The following is a 22,153-nucleotide window of genomic DNA, read 5'->3' on the forward strand; positions in this document are numbered from 1 at the left end:
TTGCTACGATCACGTGTATCCTTGACTATTTTATCAGTCGCACAATAATCTTCGCGTAAATCGCAACATTTGTACCAAGAGCCTGAGCTTACCATTGCGTTCCGTTTACATAACCAGCGGAGTTCCTTCTCTCAAGTTTATTTTCTCAAGTATCTCAAGACATAAATCGCAATGCCGTCTGCGAGTTAAATATACGGTAACGATGAGTTATAATTCGGACAGTGAATTAGCAGGAAGCTTACACAAAGCAACACGCCGACGCGAGTCGAGGTTCATTTCGTGTGGACGGAGCGTTTCCGTGGTTCCTCTCGTCGAAAGCCGACATTATTGTCCTTAATTGCATCGCGAATCGAGTGATCGCATCTCATTCGAGTGAATACGTTCTCAAGGAACTGCTATACGCCACGTCCAGGATATTGTGTCACTGTATCCACCGACCAATGTAACTTCTATGAATACTCGAGGTCGACACAGAAGGTGATAAACAGGACAACTAATAATTTACAATTAAATATTGATCAATTATGCTGTAATCGGAGTAATTCAGTCAGTGTCTCGCATTTCGTAGCTTGGTTTTTTCTTATGCGTAATTCCTCTCTTCCAAAAACTAGAATTGCGCGATTAAAAAATTTTGGTTCGAAAATATCTTACGTAGATTATCGGTGTTTCATCGATTTTTAATGCAGACGAATAAATTTAGCACATTGTTCTCTGTAATAAATAAGAGAGCATCACGGGTTTTCTTTAACCCTACACTTGGCAATTTGCACTCACGGTTCAAGATACAATTTTTCTCTTGATCATTTAGACGTTTAATTTTCCTTTACATATTAAAATATGTTTATAAATTTTTAAGATCTGCGTGTAAATTACACGTATATATATATATATATTTCTTTCCATTTCATTATTATATTATTTTTTGCCTCATATAAACGATATTTGAGAAAAATTTTGTTAAAAATATGTCAAGTGTTAAATACTTTTCGTTCTTTCTCTCGTTTTTAAGAAAACTCAATTTCTCTCACACCTATCATCATATTATTTGAGATTCGCTTCCTGTCAAGTTTAGGGTTAATAGCACCGCCTCGTCCGTGCTCGAGATTATGCGCTAGCTTCATCGATGACGGTGATCGTTCTGCTGTTTGACGGCGCGGCGTTTGTAAGACGCCACTTCGACTTGACCTCTTCCTCGTCGTTCGTCGACTGCGCGCCGCTCGTCTGGCCGGAATTGGCGGGCGGTTGACCGGTTTTGGATCGCGCCAAGGACCATCTGCGTCCACGGCGGTCCATAATCATCGGCATCTCGGCGATCAGATTGTTCTCGAATTCCGAGAGCATGAGGTAGTTTTCGACCTTGTTGCACGAGGTTATACAGTCGCCCACGTACTCGAGATCCTCGAACAGATTATCGGGTAGATCCATGTCGGCGATACCCTCTTCCGAGATGCATGTGAGCTCCGGTTTGTCGGCCCCGAGGACGTCTATCACGTCACCTAGAGCGACAGCGCGATTATTTAACGAGATCTCGCTTTGATTAATTGTCTCGCAGGAATATCGAGGATTACAAAGACACAAGGAACTGGAAGGACATACCTTGCGCCGGAGCGATGTCAGCGCCCAGGACAAGCGCCGCTGCCGTCGCTCCAGCCGCTCCAGCGGCGGCTACGTGGGGCCCTTCGTTCTCGGGCTCCTGACTGAACGACGCGCGTCGTCGTTGAGGGCAGTTGTCCGAGGCGCACAAGTGCTTAGTACCATTCGCTCTGGTGTGCTTATGCTTGAACAAATTTCTTCTATGCAAATCAATGAAGAAGAGAGTGAAACTGCCGACCAAGACACACGTCGAGCTGAAGTAGTATCCGGCCTTGCCGCCGCAACCTATGTTTATGTACCCTGTAAAGCACGGAAGATTTACAGACTGCTGACAAGATTTGCAGATGCGTTCAACGCTTTTCAGATATTTAAGGAAAATCGTGTTCGGATAAAAATACTTTACTAAAATCAAAGAAATTTTACGAAAAATCAAAAAAACAAACGGCTCTCCAAATATAATTTCTAATTTTAATATATGGTACTATCACTTGTTTTTTTCTTGTTTTTTTCTTTATTTCGTATTTTTCTACTTAGCGAAATTATTCCATCAATTACAGATGTAACGTTATTATTATTATTTTTTTTAAATAATTTCTCCTTTTAATTACCTGATATCGGCACTCCGATTGCTATTGGTATCGCTTGGGAACACTGGACGAAGCCCCACGTTCTGGCGAAGTTCCGGGCCCTCACTCTCTCATACGTGTACATTTTCAGGCTATAATGATAGCCGCCGCAGAAGATGCCTATAGAAAGGACAATGTGTTTTTTTTTATCGCTCGTAATTCGATCTGGAAAGCCTTTATTACATGAGGCAAGGGATAAAAGGTGGGACGAATCGTGCTACTAAATTCCCATTACTCGCGTTTCGTAAATTATGAGAGTTCGTCGACTCCCGCTCTTTGCATCATTGATCTTCCTCGAAGTAACGGCGGCGAGGTGATACGCGCAAATTGAAAGTCACTCCGATCACATAATCTCATTTACTACGTTGTTTCCTTGTCGAAGAAAAAAGAACATTCTCACGCAAGAGCAGTCTCATCGCTATTTAAGAATATCGAACGACGGTCTGGGACTTCTACCACAAGGCGTCTTCCATCATTCTATTTCGAGTAAACATCACATTACCGTAAACCCACGCGAACATCACATATCCGTGATAATTTCCTTGGACTGCGGTGAGAGCGAGAATGCAGAGTCCACACACGAAGACAGCCGCTTGCGTGAGATATTGCCGGGCTATCCTGCATTCGACGTTGCGATGAACGACCAAAAGCCCGAAAGCCACACAGCCGAGGGTCCAAGCTAGTCCGAGATAAGCTTGCAGCAGGACGACCGTGTCACCGAGACCCTCCTCCTCGGCTTGATGCGCCTATACAAAAAACAAATCCTCTATTCCGGTCTCCCCTAAACTTAAAATAGTCTTTCGGTTTCACTTCGCGCCATTACCAGATAAAATATCGGCGTGTTGATCCCGAAGGCCGAGATCCCGGTAGACACCAGCAAGATCCTCACTGTTTTGCTCCTCAGAGTGCTGAAGTCGAAAAACGGCGGCCTATCGTCTTTGTTCTTGTCCTTTATCTTGCGCTTCTGATTCTTTAAATGCAAAATTGCCCGCCGTTGGGGATGATATAACGAGGCGCTGCGGTAAAAAGTGCCGAGAATGAAGGTGAGAAAAACCACCCCCGTGACGGCCTGAAGACCGAGTCGCCATCCGATTTTGCTGTAACCGAGCGAATTCTTAGTGCCCTACCTTGAATTCGTCGAAATAAAATTTCAACGTGTGTACATTTAACGTACCTTATCATGCCATTTATAAAAGCGGACATAACCGCTATGCCCAAGCCGCTGCCCGACACGATGAAGATTTCAACGAGCTCTCTTTTCCTCTTGAAATATTGGGCTACCATCAGCGTGCTGCAGTCTCTCGTCATTCCAACCCCTATCCCTGTATGATATAAAAAATAGCGACGGGTCAAATCTTCGAGATCGTCCGTAGTAGTTCGTTCGTTATCGCTCAGACATATTTCGTCACTTTCGTCTACTATTCTCTGTGCTGCCGAAATTGCCCTCGGGAGTTGACTCGAAAGGGAGGATAAGAATGAACGCGACTAATGGGTGCCGGAAACAAAGAAAGATGACTCACAACTCTAAATAACCATTTGGCAACATGGAGTCGCAAAGACGTAGATTCCTTCCCTCCGATTATGGTCTATATATTAGTACAATGCTATATAATGCTCATATAGTTTGTTATCGGCTTTATTATGTTGCGAATTAATTATCGAAAACTCCCTTCTATCGGTCGAAATCGATGTAAATGTATTAAATTGGGGGTTGCGAAATAATTTACTGATAATAGCGACACGATAAATTTTGTAACGATAAAATTAATATATCGCAAAATTATATGCATAAAACATCGGGAAATAACGAATTTATTAATTTCCTCATTGTTTGTTCAAAAATTTTAATTCGTCGTAGAAGTTTCAATATCAAATCGATCAGAGATTTGTAAACATTTTAATTCCAGCAAAATGATGTTTGGCATTAAATTGTTTATAGTTTTGAAGGCTCGGGAAACAATCGGTTTTTAACAATAATTTATATTAAACAAGCCCGAATCAAACACTAAATCCGAAGAAATCTTGTTCTCTATGTACAGAAATAATTCGTAGCAAGTAGTCAACCGACGAGTTCCGTCACGATCTTTACTCACCGACCACGGTGCCGTAGCTAAAGAACAATTGATGAAATTGCGAGGCGAAGGAAGTGAAGAGGCAGCCGAGCGCGGTGACGAGGCCGCCCAAAACCGCTGTGACTCTGGTGCTTTTTCTTCGACAGAACGCTATGGTCACCGGCGACACCAGCAAGGCGACACCCGTCGACATTGCCCCCAGCCATCCTGCAACGAAAGAACATCTTTCAAATTTTGATCAATCACACAGGGGCAGATGAGGCTCCTTGATAAAACCGCGGCACGAACTAACGAGAAAATAGCAACTGTCATTATACCGATGTAAACGAATTTCCGACATACGCACCACTACCTAGTAATAACTGCATATTCTTATCGCTGCGTGATGCAGACACGTTGACGCATTTATACGCCGGTATGCGACAGAATTAATTTCGCGGCGAAAAAATGCAGCTGGAGGTCTCCTCACGGAGTTGTTATTAACTTTTTGCCGGAACGTCGCCGGTGTCGTTGATCGACGGCCCCGTAGGAGATACGACTCGCACAGTGTATCGCTCGCAATCTGTCCCGCATTATAAACGTCAAATCATGCAAGGCAATTTCAAAGTGGTTTCGTTACGCGTCGTTGATAACAGGACGCTTCGTCCGCTCCTCATTTTCCCCGGAGTATTGTCTCCCGACGTCATACCGCTGCAACGTGCTTCTTCGCGCATCCGATTATCTTCTCCACTCTGGTTCTTGCTCCTCTGTCTATTTGAAATTGGTGGAAAATGCGCTCGAGTCTGCTTGACGAAGAAATCAGATAGAGTCGAACGTGCAGTTCCTTCATTTTGCGGATTTCCGGGCGACTGCATGTCGACGGTGAAGCAAGTTCGTCTCGCGAGCTGTGTATCGTGTACGGCAATGAGACCCGACGAATCTCCTCCGATACTTTAGGATCGCAGGATAAACCGCGATTGGTGCTGCGCGACCATGGCGGGAAATGTTTGTTTTCCACATCGATCGACTTCCGACGTCGTCCGTCATTAGTAGTTGGGAATAGCTCGGAAATTTGTTCGGTTTGATACTTCGGGTCATACACACACATATATATATGTGTATATATATACATATATATATATATATATATCTTTTCGCACAACTTGCGACTCTGCTGCCGTATCTTTTAAGCAACCAACTTACCTACTGCCGTAGCCCAGATACTCGACCAGTCGGAGCTAATAAAGTTAACGCGTTGTTATCCGTCGCTTCTTAAATGATTTATGATCAGTCACCGTTTTCAAAGAATATTCGAAGTGCCCATCGACGCGCTAACGAATACGACGCCTTGCCTCTCATTCTTCCCTCTTTCGTCTCAATCTTGCCACGCAACGCATGTTTAGCGCGTCTATCGCGGCCGTGAAATTTCATCAATAAATCACGTCTGGCTCCGGGATAAAGCCTCTTGCATCTACTTTGGAGTAATGCTGGGGGAAAACGTCTCCATAGTTTACGTCTATATCTATATGTAGACCGTGTAAATCATCTCTTTTAAATCGAGAACGTTTTCTTCGAAGTATCGTCGATATAAGCATATCAATATCCTCAATCGATTACCTAATTAATTTAAGAAGGATTAAATTTGATTTAAGTTAGATTTAAATTTTCTTTTCTTTTTTATCAGGTGAATTAGAATAAAAATGCGAGATCCTTTCGGTATTTAAACTTTAAATAGTGGACTTGGAAACAACTTGCCCGTTTTTTTACAGATTTACATACAGTTGATAGTGTATTTAACATGGATTTTGCTTCAACGATAAAGAGAAAATTCTACTAGATGTAATTTCGTAGTCTCTTGAGAGAGAATCGCGATTGCCCTCGTACATTTTCAGTCGTAGCTCTGCGCGCGCAATCGCTCTCGCTAAAACGCTAATTAATACGATAGACGCAGGCGAACAAGCGTTCGATCGCAGTTAAGACCATTTTAATTGCACTATTAAGCGGATGCGATCAGGTCACTCTCCGTCTTCCAGCGAAGGAGAGAAAAAGAGCCGCGTCCTTTAATTAATTTTTACCAACTCGCATCGAATACGAGAATTCATCGATCGCGATGAGTGCGGTTTATATTACGAGAAGTACCCAGCCGGCGTCACAAATCGCGTTGGACGAAGAAAAACCCCTATTAATTTCACTGTGCGTGTTACGACGGTGCGTTAAATGTTGCTCGGCGACGACCGGTTACTTATTCGTAGGGAACGTCGTTTAAGGTCGCTCCTTCTTTCACATGATCTCTCCCGGTTCTTTCTCCTTCTGGATGTTGACGGAATTCCGGAGGAGCCGCAACCGTCTTTCCCTCCTATGAGAAGGCAGATATATCTATAAATATATATATATATACGTCCGGATTCGCCCTGGGATATACACAGGATGCTTCCGTTATTATCGTTTACGACGTTGACGAGGGAGAGAGAGAAAGTTTAGGAGAGATTTGTATGCGGACAATTCCTTCGGAATTCATCAAATTGAAATGCTTGTGCTCGATAACGGGCTCATCGCGGCATCCGCTCTTGATACACGTATATATATAACAATGTTATTTCTATATTTGTGTTACGGATTACACAGCGACGATGGCTGAATAACTATGAAATGCAGGGATCTGCGGCAATGTAAGTTGCTTTATTAAATATCTCACATTGCGATGAATTTTGAAGTCTATTAATTCAACCCTTTCATACGACGAATATACTCGTCTCTGAGAAGCTACTTCTCAACTGCACACACCATATATATATATATATATATAAGTGAAAAATCGCTCGCCATTTGCGGATGTTGTACACGGAAAAAATATTGTAGTAAAAATTATCCCAAATTTTGTAATATCGGACCACATCGGAATAATAACTGAAATTATGATGTAATCTTTAATGATACACTTCATTGTACACATTACTAAAGACTACAACACACATAATAATTTCGGTCATAATTCCGGTATGGTCCAATATTTTCTGGTAATTTTTACTACAATATTTTCTCATGTACTGTACTTCGTTTGCACCTTTCAGTTGGAATTTTCTTTACCATATTATTCCACCTCAGTGTCATACAATTGAATGCTGTGCCGATATACAGACTTTTGGTTAAAGCGCGCCACAGCAAAAGGATTATTTGATACGTAATGCTGTTTGTAATCGTGGCTTTGCGACAAGCGCTCCGTAAATATGGGGAACTCGCGGAAAAGATGCGCACGGGATGCAATAGCTCCTGGTTTATAAAGTTTAAGAGGAAGGTTTGTCATATAATGCTTCGCTACTTCTCGCGTTTTTCTTCTCGGTCAGGAACGGAATCGAGAACCGTAAGAACAGCGCGTACTCTCCACCCTTTACTTTCTACCCTCGATGGTCTCCGTCGAATAGGGTGAAACGACAGTGAGAGTGAATTGGCGAGAGCGAGAGCGTCTGCCATCAGGGTCAATGACTTGTAAGCTGCTGCGGGCTTTTACTTGGCGACCGTGTCTTCGCGAAAGACGAGGAAGCTCGATTCGCGGGAGTTCTTTCGCCGTAAGCTCCTTAAGGAGCGAGAGCGACAGTTTGAAGTAACGCGACTTCGCTTCTATTTGTCTCCCGATCCTCCATATAATCGTGCGTTCTGTTCGAAATGTTTCCAAGGACTGCATGATTTGGACGACAGTGTCTCTTGTTAACACATGAATGGGACGATTTCATATAATTTATACAATCTATCTAAATCTATGCATGATAGAGAAAATAAAGTCGTACGAACGGGTTTAATTAATTAAATTAATTAAATTAAATCAAGCCGTAATAAGCAAGGTATGGATCTCTTAGTGCTATGTATACAAAAATTAAATTAGATGCGAAAGTTTAGTTGATACATTAGATTTGTAACCTTAATGTTGCCAAACGTTTCGATCTCTTCAAATACTGATTATAGTTCTACTAATTATACTATAATTCAAGATATCGTCACAAATAGTTTTGCAACAATATTCGATTTGAGGGAAATTTGGAAGAACTATTAAAAAATATACGATGCTAATTAGTTAAGTGTGCAAGAATAAAAAGAACCGTGTCGAACGTATTTATGTCAAACTTGAAAAAATAAGCTTCTTAGCAGATGCATCCTTTACTTACTACAGATCGAAAGGAGTCAATTAGAACATTATCCGCCCATCAGACACTCTCGAGGCTCTCGCCAAAATACACAATTCATTCGTTCGTCCCCTCGCTGCTCGGGACACCTTTTCGTTGCCAAAATCTCACGATGGCTTTTTTGAGATACGATCGTGCGTCGTAGAGGAAGGATCGAGGATCAACGAAACTCGTTAACAAGCTCCAAGTTAGCGAAAGGCATTAAAAATAAATCGCGATCGAATTATGAGGACGATGATAAAGCGCTCGTAGCACAGCACGCCGCAAGTAATAACGAGGTTTGCCTCGTGTTATTGCGCATTATAATCAAGTACATAACGCTAGATGCCTGCCAGGAGATAAAATGCATATAGCCTTCTCCAATATTTTTATAAATTATCTTGTAAATATAATGTTCCTCCATTTGGTCTATTATCGATCAATCAGTTTGAAATGGTTATCTTTCACGAGGTCGCCTTGGGTAAGAAATATTGATAATAATGTTCGCGTCACGTACCTACGTTGAGAAGATTCTGACGATATCGTCTTGCCCCGTCGAGCAGCAACCAGGCCCCGGCGGCCCCGTGAATTCCCGTGGCGAGAATTTGCACCATAACGCCCGTTACGACGATGACCCAACCCCAACCGTTTTCGGGATAATAATGTTGTCTTATGGTGAAGCGCGCTGCATACCTGGCATACATGGCATTCGAGAGTTACGTTCGGTGTTTCACGCCCGTCCAATTACGCGTTGTAGATTGTTCCCTCGAGATATAAATGCTTTTACAGCGGCCTTTGATTTGGGAGAAATTTTAAGAAACTGTTACAGAACATACAATGCTCCGGAACCGTCAACTTTCGATCAAGTTGCGAGAGTAGTAATTGGTGACACTAATTGCTTCGATTAATTCAAAGTAATTTTGGCTTCTATAGGAAATGGATTCACGAAACGATACAAAGGATAGGCTCATTTGAATTCGCGGTAGAACGTATTTGAGATATCGTTGACATTTGTCTTGGCGTAGAAAGACGATCCTGATCGCTCACAGTCAATGCGGTTACATTCAAACCTGGGATCCGGATTCACGTCTTCCTCGGTCCCTTTCGGTTCCCGGGCCGCTTGAAAGGATACTATCCCTTCGCATTCCCCGGAAAAGGAATGCTCGCCAAGTTCGCCGGAAGTCGCGACTCCACTGTCCTCGTAACCGGGATTCGGAACGACAGTCCTCCCGTTGCGTTCTCGGCTCTTCATCTCGCGATCGAATGACTATTCTCTTAGACACTGACGATACGCGACTTCGACTACTCTTTTCGCCAACGTTATGATATTCCTTCTCTTTAGACGATGTTCGTTTGCCATGTTGCGAGTTTACCGATCGTCGTGGTATTTCTCCTCGTACTCGTCGTTTCTCGATTCAGTAATCGTTACACACACACACACACACACATATATATATATATATATATATATATATATATATATATATATATTACAATTCTTCAATTGACAATGAATTTTACAATATAAATAGAAAAAGGGATTTTTTTGCTTAAAGAGACAAGAGGTTAGGTAATTTTTTTGTTTTTTAAGTTCAGAAAACTTTGTACAAGTCTACCAGATCTGTTTGGACAAATTTTATGATTCATTAGCATTCGTTTAATACATTTTTTCGCTTAGGATACATGAATAACAGACTCAGAATTGTCCTCTTGTATAAAAAAAAAAAATGCGCCCTTTTGGCTCAAGCTGATAATAAAAGGTATTAAAAGGCAATAAAATCAGGATCACAGGGCATGTGTGAAGTAATGCATGTCTCCAGTCGTGAGTTTCGTGACGTGTTCAGCGGTTATATATGCGTGTAAGTGCATTATGCTAAAAGCTCAGCAAACAGAGGCTGCAGAGCGGGAGGTGTAACCAAGGAGGAAGTGAGGGAGGGAGGAAACGAGACGTCGGAGCGTGCAGCTACGACATACGGCCGCTCCCGTTAATTCAGCGATTGTGTAATTTAGTTAGACAGGCAAACGACCCGTGACTGAGCAACATCTTGGTTGACTTCGTATATTTCGCATTTAAATCGGTCTCGCTTTTAAGAAAATTTGTCGCGACAGGAGCTACATCTCAAAATTATGCCGATGTTTCCTTTATTTAAGTGCGTCATAAAACGAGAGATGACTGAATTTTAGAACGAAACGCGATCCATGTTATACATAAATGTATAAAGGAAGATAAGGTTCAGACGCTGACAATATTGGAAAATATTAATGCGAAAAAATGTGGCACGCAATCTGACGCAGTGAAAAAATGAGAAACACTAATTTTAAGAGGAATTATAATATACGAAAAAATATATATAAAATTATTTTTCATTTAAACATTATTTTCAATATATATTACTCTGACACACCCGAAGGGAGTAAATCTTCATCGAAAGATGTAGTTTCTGTATTAATTCCTACTTCGGTCACTTGTAACTACAGTCGAAGCAACTTCTCGCGAACATCGAACCCAGAAAAATCCGACTGCAATTTGCGTGCCGGCCGCGATAAAAATATAGCCGTACGGTCAGTTTCAAAGCAAAGGGGGTCAACGATGCTGCTACGTATCCGGTCGAAACAACGATTCCTAAAGCGCGCATGACACTCGGTGCAGTCGCGTTACGGGAAATCCTCCCGAAACATTAACTTCGTTTTTTGCCTCACCGTTTTTTTTTTACGTGAAATTTTATTCGATTAATCGAATTATATTTAATTGTAAGACGCGAAAAGAGATTTCTCAAATTTTATACGCGAGTACGATCTTTTTCTTTTTTGATATCGATCGTTGCGATGATTGGTGCACAGTGAACGGCCCGGGTTTTGCGGAAGTGGCGGAAAGTTATTTGCACATTCGCGTATCGCGCGTCCCGATCGGAAGGGTCGTCGGGATACCGGATGAGGGACGCGTTGCCAAACGTCGACTGGATTCGCCGAGGTGGATGAGACGCGCGCTCCGCGAGCCGAGTTTGCGTAGGGGAAGCGGATGGACCAATCCCTTCCTCGCCCTCGGACTCGCCACGTGCTTTTCACGGGCGATGGTTCGCGACGGGACCAGCCACGAGAAATCTCCGATGTATCCCTAACGATGACAACATCGTTTGTTGGCGATCGTTTGCGGATTTATCGTTGTTATGTCTGCGAACACGATACGTTTTCAACGGAGAGTTGAATCATCGCGGACCCTACACCTCTCCGTGCATGTGGGAACAATTGCGGATTAAATTTAGAGCCCGCGGAAAGTAACTCGGCTTCTTCGGTCGGCATTGTCATGCAACTTGCAATTATTGGCGTAATAAAGTATGTCAATTTTTAGATCATTTACGATCGATATTTAAAGGACAAGTTTTCTTATTATCTAACTAAAAGAATCTTGTGTCAGTTCTTATTTTAAATTATCCTTTTAAACTTATTCATCTGTCATTCGTTGTTGTGACCTTAACGCGGGCGGAAGAATACGTTCTTTCGTCATCATTTTTTTAAATTTTGGAGCAACAAAATATTTTAATTTTTACATTGTTCACAGCTTGATCAATATTTAAGGGACAAGTTTCCTTATTCGCATTAAAAGAACCGTGCGTCGACTCATATATTTCAAATTATCCTTTTAAACTGCAATTATTATTCTCCGGAATGATCTTTTTGTGAATATTCGGATAATGTGCAAAAATTGCTCGAAAGTTTCGCATGGGAATTGTCATTCTTGCGAAAGTTGACTCACTTCCGTCTCCAAATTCCAGATTTGATTTGTCGATTGAGGTCGATCTGCGAACATCATTGAATATGACTTTTCGATGAACCAGTGTGCTGTAGAATAAAAAATTGCATCGTCATTGAAGAGAGCCGATCTTGCGGGCCTTCGCGAAGTGTCTGCCCTCACGTTAATCGGATATTTATTAAAGTATAATGTTGCCCGGGCCGCGACACGATACGATCGCGTTACACAGCGATACGATCTCTACGTAATCGAACGATTTAAAATATGAGTCGGCGCTTTTTGTGAATTATGCAAAGCAAGAATGGGCAGCATAAGTCGCTTATTGATTATATAGCAGGACGCGATCGCTTAATCGATTCACATTATCAGTTTGGTCATCCCGAGATTATTTATCGCTCGCTTTATGAAGGGCCACTCTTACAACTTTATCCCCGTTGCGTAATTTGCATGAAAATGAGCCATTTGTTTTATTTTATGGAATAATAAATTATATTTCCCGCAAATAACGATGTTCAACGCACGGCATTCGCATTCAAGGGAGAGTGCGATATTAATATCTGACGTCGGGAAAAATCATTCTGCGTAAGATGCAAGCTAATTACACGAATTATGATGGAGTAGCGCGTCACGAGCTTCCGTCTTATTCTCGCTCGCGAAATGTTGGGACGACGAGACGGGAAAACCGTGAGAACACGTTTCGATCGAGATAATTCGAGAGTGGTGATAAATCAATTTCGAAGGGAGAGAGAAGGAATATCACTGCTACAGCCGAGACCGTAAAATAAGTGCAATGTACACAAAGTTTGAGCGCGACGTGCAAAGTTTCGACGGTTTCACATGCACGTTTTGCCAGTTCGCTTGGGTAGACGTCGATCATGCGAAAGATCGCAACGATTCCTTTGGTCTCGACGGCGTACATCCTGTGGTAGGTTTTTATAGCGGTGTAACATGAAGTTGAGCTTAACGATCTTTTTATGTGACGATAATCTCGCGATAATAACGATTTAATACCTCAGCTTTATCTGTTGCACGATCTCACACGATGTCTTACGAATTTTGCTAAATTGAGTTAAAAGATCAAAGTCGGACGTCTTCTTTAAAAATAGTTAGAAAATTAACAAGAATCTTTTGATGAATAGAACTTTTGTGTCGAGGCACGCTTTCACTGAATTAAAAAAATATATTCTAGAGATGATTATGAAAAAAGGAGAATATATAAAATTAGAATATATTACATTTTCATTTGATTGTTAAAAATTACTATTGAAAATGTTCATAACATGACGATTGTCTTATTATTATCTGAATATGCTGAGCTACGGAATTAATGAAAAAAAGTACTATAAGCCCATTTCAGCGTTGCCGTTGAAATGAACACGAAGCACGGCAATATTTGAATATGTCGTTGCAACAAGCTAGGCTCAAAGTGCTAAATAAGAGACGAGGATTGTCGGCCGAAGTGCCATAGCAATTCTTGCGAATTGCCGTTCGACGTCGTATGGTTAAAGCAACGTCGACGACGTCGGCGACGCTTATTTTTATCGCCGAACTACGTTGCAGCTGTCGAATTGCAGTCCATTATAAATCCCGCTGTAAGCAGGATCTAGCGCTGGGTTTAAGACATGCCGAATTATTTCGAATGTAAAACTTGCATGTACTCCAATGAGTACATGTAAAACTTGCCATTTTATCGGTGTTATTGTGATTATTATTCTTATAATTAAAAATTTTTGAAAGTTCCGTACTTTTTGAAGTCTCTTTTAAAAGTCTCGAATACATCAATAAAAACATCATTACTGCAAATGACAGGACATTTACGATTAAAAGTAAACCGGCCGATATAATATCTTGTAAAAATATCGAAAATTAAAGAGAATAGAGAGATGACTTTGACGGGGAAAAATAATAAAACGGTACACAATGTCGTATGACCGTGCATTGAAGTACCGTATCGCGACAGTGTGGTAAACTGGTCGACGATAGGTCCATCGATAATCCATTAAACTCTTCTTCCTGCACGTATCCGGAATATTATTGTTATCTTAAGACTGGATTATGGCGGCGAACGAAAAGGCGAAAACACCGACGATCGCATTGTCGAAAGTAGTGCGATTGTGCACCTGCTTTTTAGTTCTCTTTCGGTTCGCTAACCAATTTCATCGAATACGTTAAAGTGATAACATTAATGACCCTTCGCGACCGATAAACTCACTTTCATGAACGGAAAGACTCAATATCAAGGTCCTCGAGATGAACTCGGATAAGTCGCGCACAATGGCGACCATGGTAAGACCACGTTAATCCGTCCTTTAACTTCTCTCCTGGGCGAAAGTTCTGAGCTTCTCGTAAATTGCGATCGACGTTTCCGATTGTAAGTGAACGGGATTAGATGCACTCATACCGAGAGAAACTCTATTCGCGGGAATTCAATTTAAGCATTAGGATATATGTAAACTCAACGAACTACTCGTTTCATCACAAATTCTGCTTTTAGCCTAATAATATAATTTTCCTATACGGTTCAGTTAAATATAAATTGAAAACAGGGAGTTTTGTAAAAAGAAAATGGATGATTTACTTCAAAAGTTAAATTGGTTTTACTTCTTAAAAATCTGCAGTTAAACTCTGCGTTAATTTTTAGCAGAATCACAATACGGCACATATTTAACTAAAAAGTCCTTATATTATTGTCGGCAATGAATAATTGCGAAATTTGCATATTTATCGATGTGTTTTCATCGTATATCATTTTAAAGAATAATCAAAGGATAGTCTAGTAAGAGTCGGGCAAAACGGATGTATGTTTGTTGCCAGAAAGAGAGACGAATAGTCAGAAACGGTTAGAGAGAGGAAGAGAAAATAGACCGGAGGACCGTAGGGTGATCGTAATTCTCGAGAGAAGGAACATGAGTCACTCAGTTAGATTGCTACCAAGCCGTTAAGCACTTCTCTTCACCACATAAGGAGGAGATAGTTGGAGTAACTAGCAGCAGCTTTCAAGTTTTCGTCCTTTCGCCAAACTCTCCGATCAGCGCGTGTAACGAGCTAGAACGTCGATACGACTTTGAGACGCGCGATATATTTGGCGAAGGACTGAGTTCTTTCGGAACTATAATGTCGTCCCTTCGAAGATCAGCGATTGTGAGAACTTTTTAGAGGACCGTCTCCTAAATATTTCTTCGGTAAAAAAAAAAAGTGTTAATTTCTTAAGAAGACTATCGATTTAGCAAGGTTTTCTATATCTCTAAACGAACGAAATTTTGTGTTTAACATTCTTAAATGCAAAAATGACGAGCAAAATTAATAATATCAGCAAATCTAGCGAATTTAACGAAACTCCGTATTCTAAATTTAGTTTATGATTTTCATTCTTTCAGTAAAATATAAAAGAAGTCTTGAATAATATTTTACGAAAGATTTCTATATGACCTGAGTCTCGTATCGATTTCATGTATAAAAGCGTAGAAAAACATGCTATATTCAAGTAAATAATGACTTCAATACACCTCAGCAAATCTTAACTTGCATTAAATAAATATTTGGATAATTTACTTAGAAAATATTTTACTCGGGTCGAGTAAATTATATAGAGTTCTACTCATCATAAATGATTAATTTGTTTGTATTTATATTCAGATTTCTTTTTATTTTGTATAACTTTTTACGTTCCATGATTTGTACGCTAAAGGATATTACTCCCGTCAGTTGAACAAATAAACTTGATCCAAGTAAAAATCTACTAAGTATTAGTATTGGAGTAATTATTTAAATTTAACACCTTTTTCTGCGTAAAATTACAATAAGAATCCTAATTTTTCATAGCACAGTATAACATTACTGCTTTTGGACTATACAGTATCATCTTATAGCTAAGTAGCTTCATTGTTCTTTGTGGGGAGGATGTGTTATCACGGATAAACTCTCAGATAAGATTAAGCGCCGTCTCTATTGCGTGGGATACAAGGAGCGTTGGCACTAATATCACGAGCGATTGAGAGGAGCGTTTACCCGGAGCCCATCGACGAATATCCATCGTAGCAGGACGCGCGTGTTTACATATATCTATATAGCAGCCTGTCGTCGTCCTTCCCGCCTGCTGACGGTCTGTCTTCATCCGCGTTGATGGAACGTTGCGTTATGAAGAATCGGTTTGTTATCGCGCGGAGGGTTTGTGGGCGAGTGAACAATTGGCACGCTACGATAGAGGGATCGCATTCGACGATTCGTCAAAATTAATCAGTTCGCAATTCAATGATCAGAGGACCGTTTCGTCGTGAGATTCAATATAATTTATTTCGAACGTGAAATCTGATATCGGGAAAATATTTTCAGCGGATGGTATTTTAGCGACCAAAAGTGATCAATCAATCTAATCAAATTTTCACTGAGAAGATATCACATTCAATCTGTTGTCAAGGCCTTTGAGCGAATTCAATTTGATGTTTCCTTAGGGATGATTTGACTAGATAACAATTATTTTCAGATATATTTATAGCTGAAGCGTAAATTTTGTAAAAGGATCACAAATATTGAAATTGCACTGGCCACGTGTAGGTACTTCTGCCTGGTGGTAACAATCTTACAGCCACGGTCTTCCGACGAATGGTTGCGAAGCAGGGTGACCGGCAAGGAAGTTTCCTTCAAAATCTTCTTCAGACATGGTTATCTGGTCCAGATAACCATGATATAAGCGTATGTCATATCAGTCGAACACTTGTGTCCTAGAGACTATACATCTTCATTAAAAAATTTACAAAAAATGTTAGGCTAATTAGGCTAACGCGTCTTAATGTATGTCGCGACATAATTCCGTCACGAAATCGTAACGTCGTATGGAACGAATGAGAACAATTCGCGACGCACGAGAGATTTTCAGTCGATCAATTCTCAGCAGAGACCCTCTCCCGGTCTTTTCGCGCGATATGAAATATGGCGTCCTAATTTCACCGAGTTCTAATCGTTTTCGCAACGTGAGAAGCGTCGGTGATAAGTTTTCGATTTCTGCCGGTGACAGGACGATAGCGAATCTCCGTCTCTTTTTGCGCGAATATCTTTACACCCGTGAACGGCGGAAGGTTTTTCTCACGCGGATTCTTCGCTCCCTTTCTTTCTAGGATAGGCGATGCCTTTGACAGAGGACTCTGATTTATTCGCGCGATGACGAAGGGGCCGTTGGGACAGATAGGGCGCAAAAAAATCATTGGTCGATAGCGCTTCGATATTAATATCGAAACACTGGCTTTATAGACTCTCCGATAAAAGCGTCATGTACAATCCATAAATTCACGCTCGCGAATATCTTGATAAGAATCGAGCAGCGATAACGTTGTTATCATCAATAAATTTAACGAACCACCCATTTATACTCATATTTTCTTATTAAAATATGGTTAGTTTTATGAAAAGCACCAAAAGTTGAAATTTTCATTTTCGCCTACGAATTATTGCTGCACTTACTACTGACTTACAAAAGAAACTATAATTGTTTTAGAAACGAAATTGAAATTTATAGCAACTTTTATTATCTTCCAATAGCTCCACGATATCAGTTTTCAATAAAAACTACAACAAGATATCGCAAACTACAGGAAGAGGAGTGTCAACAAAGGAAATAATTATGTTATACGCTTCGAGACTTGTTTGCGACAGTTCTAAGAGCATTTCCGACTCATTAACCTCATTGCGCGCGTATTTAGGAATCGTCTATGTAATTTGCCGTGCAAATTAAATACACTATCGCAGCGACGGATTTCTCGTTTAGGCTTGTGTGTAGGAGGACTTATTTCGTTACGTCCACAGTTCATGCACGATTCGAGATGGAAGTATTCTTCATCAGAAATTTATCGCACACAATTACGTTGTCTATAAATACATACTGAGCTATATTCTACTATTCCGTTCAACAAGCATCACGCAATCGACTTGTTGCGCTCACGTTCGTCGAGTCGATGTTTCATTGTCAACCGTCCGATCGGATTTATTCTCCCGCATGTTCTCTATCCGTTCCGTCTCTTAAATATCTCTTCTTATTGTGTCGCACTTTCTTTTCATTAAATAATTCAAATTTTTTACCCTATAAAATATAATTTTCTCGAAGAGATTTTGCCAACTTACAAGCAAAAAACACACGTGATCTTTACAGCTTCGTGTACTTTCCGAGTACTGAACGATTTTCCTGGTCTGTGACTGAAATTTAATGTTGGGAAATAATTTATTCAAACGTCACTCGATAAGTGGTACTTTTCGAACTGAGGACATTCTTCTGGAACTAGGAGCTTTTGCGACGAGATCGATTATGCACGTCCAGATAATTGAATTTTATTGGGTAGTATAGTAAAATGGATGCTCAATTTCGTACGAAAAATCGCTTCTCGGCTGTCGATAGAAAATTAGATCCTCGTACGTGACTGCAATATTATAGTGCCGATTGAGATAAGACGCGCTTTGTCCGTCGTTCTTGGTAGATCTTTTCGATACTTTTCTGATATCAACCATTTTAACGTCTATTTTATTAACTAAAATTTCGTTGTTACCTTTTGTTAGCAATATTATGGAAAGCGCAAGTAAAACGTTTATCAAGACACGAATTTCTAAAAAGGAGACATTTATTTCGTGATCACACATAATGAGGCAGCTTTTCCAGCGGAAACCTTCCCGTAGTTCTCACGTACTTTTATATTTCTTCACTTTATGAAAAGCTTTTACGTAAAGTTTCTCACGTCGCTTAAGTCTACGAACAATACCTAAACACGGCGTGTTTTGTATAAAATGTAGATGCGATTTGCGGTAAACAGTTATTATGTTCGAAATATGGCACTCTCATTAATCACTAAAAGGATATCTTTCAGTTAATAATATAATATTGTATTGTGTCATTTGATACTTTCGTATTCTCGAACGAGAGATCCAATTAATTTTTCGAACGACGTTCTTCGAAGTGTCTCTAAAATACTTAATGACATTTTTCTGCCTCTTTCTTCTTCCGCTTAGTATCCGCGAACAATTTATTTTAAACGTACTTTAGAGTTGAGTGAGGTTTAAGAAAGAAAATTAACGTATATATGACGTGTCGAACTGTAACATCGACGGATATATTTCCAGTCGGCGAATAAATTCTCATTAGTCCCGCGAGGAGATACTTAATCGTTTTCGCGAGCAGTTTTATTAAAGCTATAAGTGTCTTCATGCGCGCGGTAATTCGAGAGAAATATATATGAAGGAAATATCGAGATGTATAGTATCAGGTCGCTTAAAAATGTCAGTCGGAGATCCACTGGAGATGTAACAATAACGGGATGTGACGCTAAAGAGCGTGGAAAAAAATTAAATTCTATTTTGTAAACTCAATTAAGTTTTGCAAAATGATTTAGGAAGCAATCTAATTACGTGATATCAATTTCGTGATAATTACAGCGTCGGCCGCGGTAGTTGAATTAGGTGCAAGTGTAATTAAGGCGTCGCTGGCTACAAAAGTGAGTCGTAAAAAATGTCTCTTTCTTCCTTTCCATATTCTCCAATGTTTGTGATGAAACCGCAAATTAAATCAAGACGTTCTACAAAATTACATGAATCGTTGTAATGTTTAGGAAAAAAAAAAGAAGTGGGAAAAACATTTTTTTTTTATTTAAGCAATAGTTTCCATTTATATGTGACACGCCGAAATATATAACAATTCAATATCAAATTAATGTGGAAGTAAATAATTAATAATAATTTTTATAAAAATTTCCAATAAACTATGGGCGGCACGTGTAAACTCGGCTGGATATATTCGCGGCGAATTCGTCCGTGGACAATATTTTTCAGCGAACAACGTGCAAGCCGTTATGCTCGTTGCAAACCGAAGGATTTACGGATGCAGTTTCCGCGGCACGAGTCCCTTTCTTTCTCTTTCTAGTACGTGTTTCCAGTAACCGGAATACTCACGATAGATAGACTGATAGACGGACGCACGTCGAGAGGAGAGAAGGAGAAAGAAAGAGAAGTTCGAAAGGTCGACGTCTTTTTTACGGGACTCGTGAGCCGCAGTGGACAATTTCTTGGGCAACGTCCTACGGAAAGCGTAAAGCGTTTCTCGATTACAATTGCAGTAACGACGCCCACCGAGAAAGCGATCTCCAGAGATAACCGAATCCTCTTGGATGGGGTGGTCTTGCGAATAGAGGATTGTCTCGATGATATTTCGAAGTTAATCCGCTCGGGAGAACGAAACTTGGCGATAATTTAGATTGCCGTTTTAATTTGAAGATTTGGAACTTTCTTCACTGTTGTGACAAATTAATTATGTTGATAACAAGTAAAAAAGTAATAGCCGACTTATGAATATTTATTGATTCGTTTAATTTTGTCGATATTTGCTTATATCTCTTTGAATCTTTATCAATTTCATTTATTTTCGTTAATTTCTTATTAGTAGATAAATAACATATTTAAAGAAAATTTGTCTTATTTGTTTGAACGAGCTGTTTATTTGAAATTGCGATTAATGGCGTTTCAGATTATCACGTTTCGTCGTATTTTTTTAAGATAAAATTTATTTTGGTGCAACTCTCGTACATGCACAAGAACGCGTGCCTTTGCGCGCGATTGCTTACGTGCGGCGGTATTTTTGCGTAGCTCGTATCTTTCATTATTTTAGGAGGCCACAATTTGCGAGTAAAAAGCTACTTGCGACGTGAGATTTTAGTACCTGCCCCTGACACGGATTATTCATTTCGCGTACACATTGTTCGCACATTCGTTTTGTCACATATACTGTGCTGAAATAATTGCATCTTCTCTTTTATACATAAGGAGTATTTATTTCTCTACGCGTTTTGTTTTTTTTTTCTCTAAAAATAATCGAATCGAAAAAACAAACTTTGGGTGAAAACAATTATAAATTGCCATTGTACTATATCAAAGGATACATTAAGGAAAATTCGGGCCCGTATTGTAAAAGCAGGGGTGCCCGTATTTCAGTCTTCCGATAAATTACTAAATACAAATAACGTTCTGAATCAGACGGGGCTTTTCGTTAAGCGTTAAATGGGGAAGTAAGTCCATAGCTGGAATCTCTCTCTTACTCTCTCCCCTTTCTTTCTCTTCCTTTCATGCAAGAGAGAGAGAGAGAGAGAGAGAGAGGCGTCTGGGCGACAATAGGCATTCCAGACTTTATCTTGATAGACTTACGCGTCGGCATCGCGCGTTGAAAGCGTCCGCCGCGGGGGGCCGAAAAAAACTTTTTAAGCCTGGCAATTTTTATCGCGCACCTCTCTCTCATCCGCTCTGTCTCACGACTGTGTGTCGGGACACGCCGGTTCCATCTTACGAGGAGGCCGCGTGCTTTCCTCGCATTTAACATCGGCGCGTACGCGCGACAATTCCGCGCGTCGCGCTGGCACGACGCATATTTCACGTTCCTTATCAGACGCGTTTGCTACCCGGCGTACCAGACATCAGACGCCACGAGAAAATGCGGGCGGCTTTGGATTTTAATCCGATGGAATTTTAATCTCTGAATTTTTCCCTCGTTTTCGAAGCGAATCGAGAGGGACGTAACTGGCTTGGATTTAGATCGACGGATTCCAGGTTTGTCGTCGCATAACGCCATTTCTGAGGAGAGCTTCATATGCGTGTCCTTGTGGTATATATATTCAATGAAAAATTTAAAATACAACTTGAAGTAAAAAAATAAATTACTTATAGAAGCTGTTCAAAATATGCTTGCCGCCTCTTCAAGATAAATAAGAGTGTTATTGTGTCTTGAGCCTAGAAGAGAAAAGAAAGAAAGGTTCAAATTTATATACTTGCGCGTCACGAAGCTCTCATAAGATTCTAAAGAGGTTTTATATCGAGCATATGTATCACATCTCGCTTTTGTATCTATTTACATAACATTATTTTATATTCCTTCTCAGTTCTTGAGATAGAAGTGGACTCTGTGCCGCGAAGAAAATTTGTCCCTTCCCCCCTTGCCCATTATATTTAACCTGC

At 40.4% G+C, this 22,153-nt stretch overlaps 1 protein-coding gene across 1 annotated transcript; it reads right to left on the bottom strand.

The window, feature by feature from the left end:
- Positions 1-1,047: 1,047 nt before the first annotated feature.
- On the bottom strand, positions 1,048-9,679 carry LOC106747055 (monocarboxylate transporter 12-like). The gene is made up of 9 exons (XM_014624302.1): positions 9,498-9,679; positions 8,945-9,120; positions 4,313-4,498; positions 3,394-3,541; positions 3,043-3,316; positions 2,722-2,965; positions 2,202-2,339; positions 1,597-1,893; positions 1,048-1,496 (listed from the first exon to the last, which is right to left on the bottom strand). The coding sequence occupies exons 1-9, from the start codon at positions 9,677-9,679 to the stop codon at positions 1,105-1,107; spliced, it is 2,037 nt and encodes a 678-aa protein (XP_014479788.1). The 3' UTR covers positions 1,048-1,104.
- Between the last annotated feature and the right edge of the window lie 12,474 nt (positions 9,680-22,153).

This window comes from Dinoponera quadriceps, unplaced genomic scaffold (genome assembly GCF_001313825.1).
Source record: "Dinoponera quadriceps isolate SergipeBrazil2010 unplaced genomic scaffold, ASM131382v1 scaffold2110, whole genome shotgun sequence".
Lineage (NCBI taxonomy): Eukaryota > Metazoa > Arthropoda > Insecta > Hymenoptera > Formicidae > Dinoponera > Dinoponera quadriceps.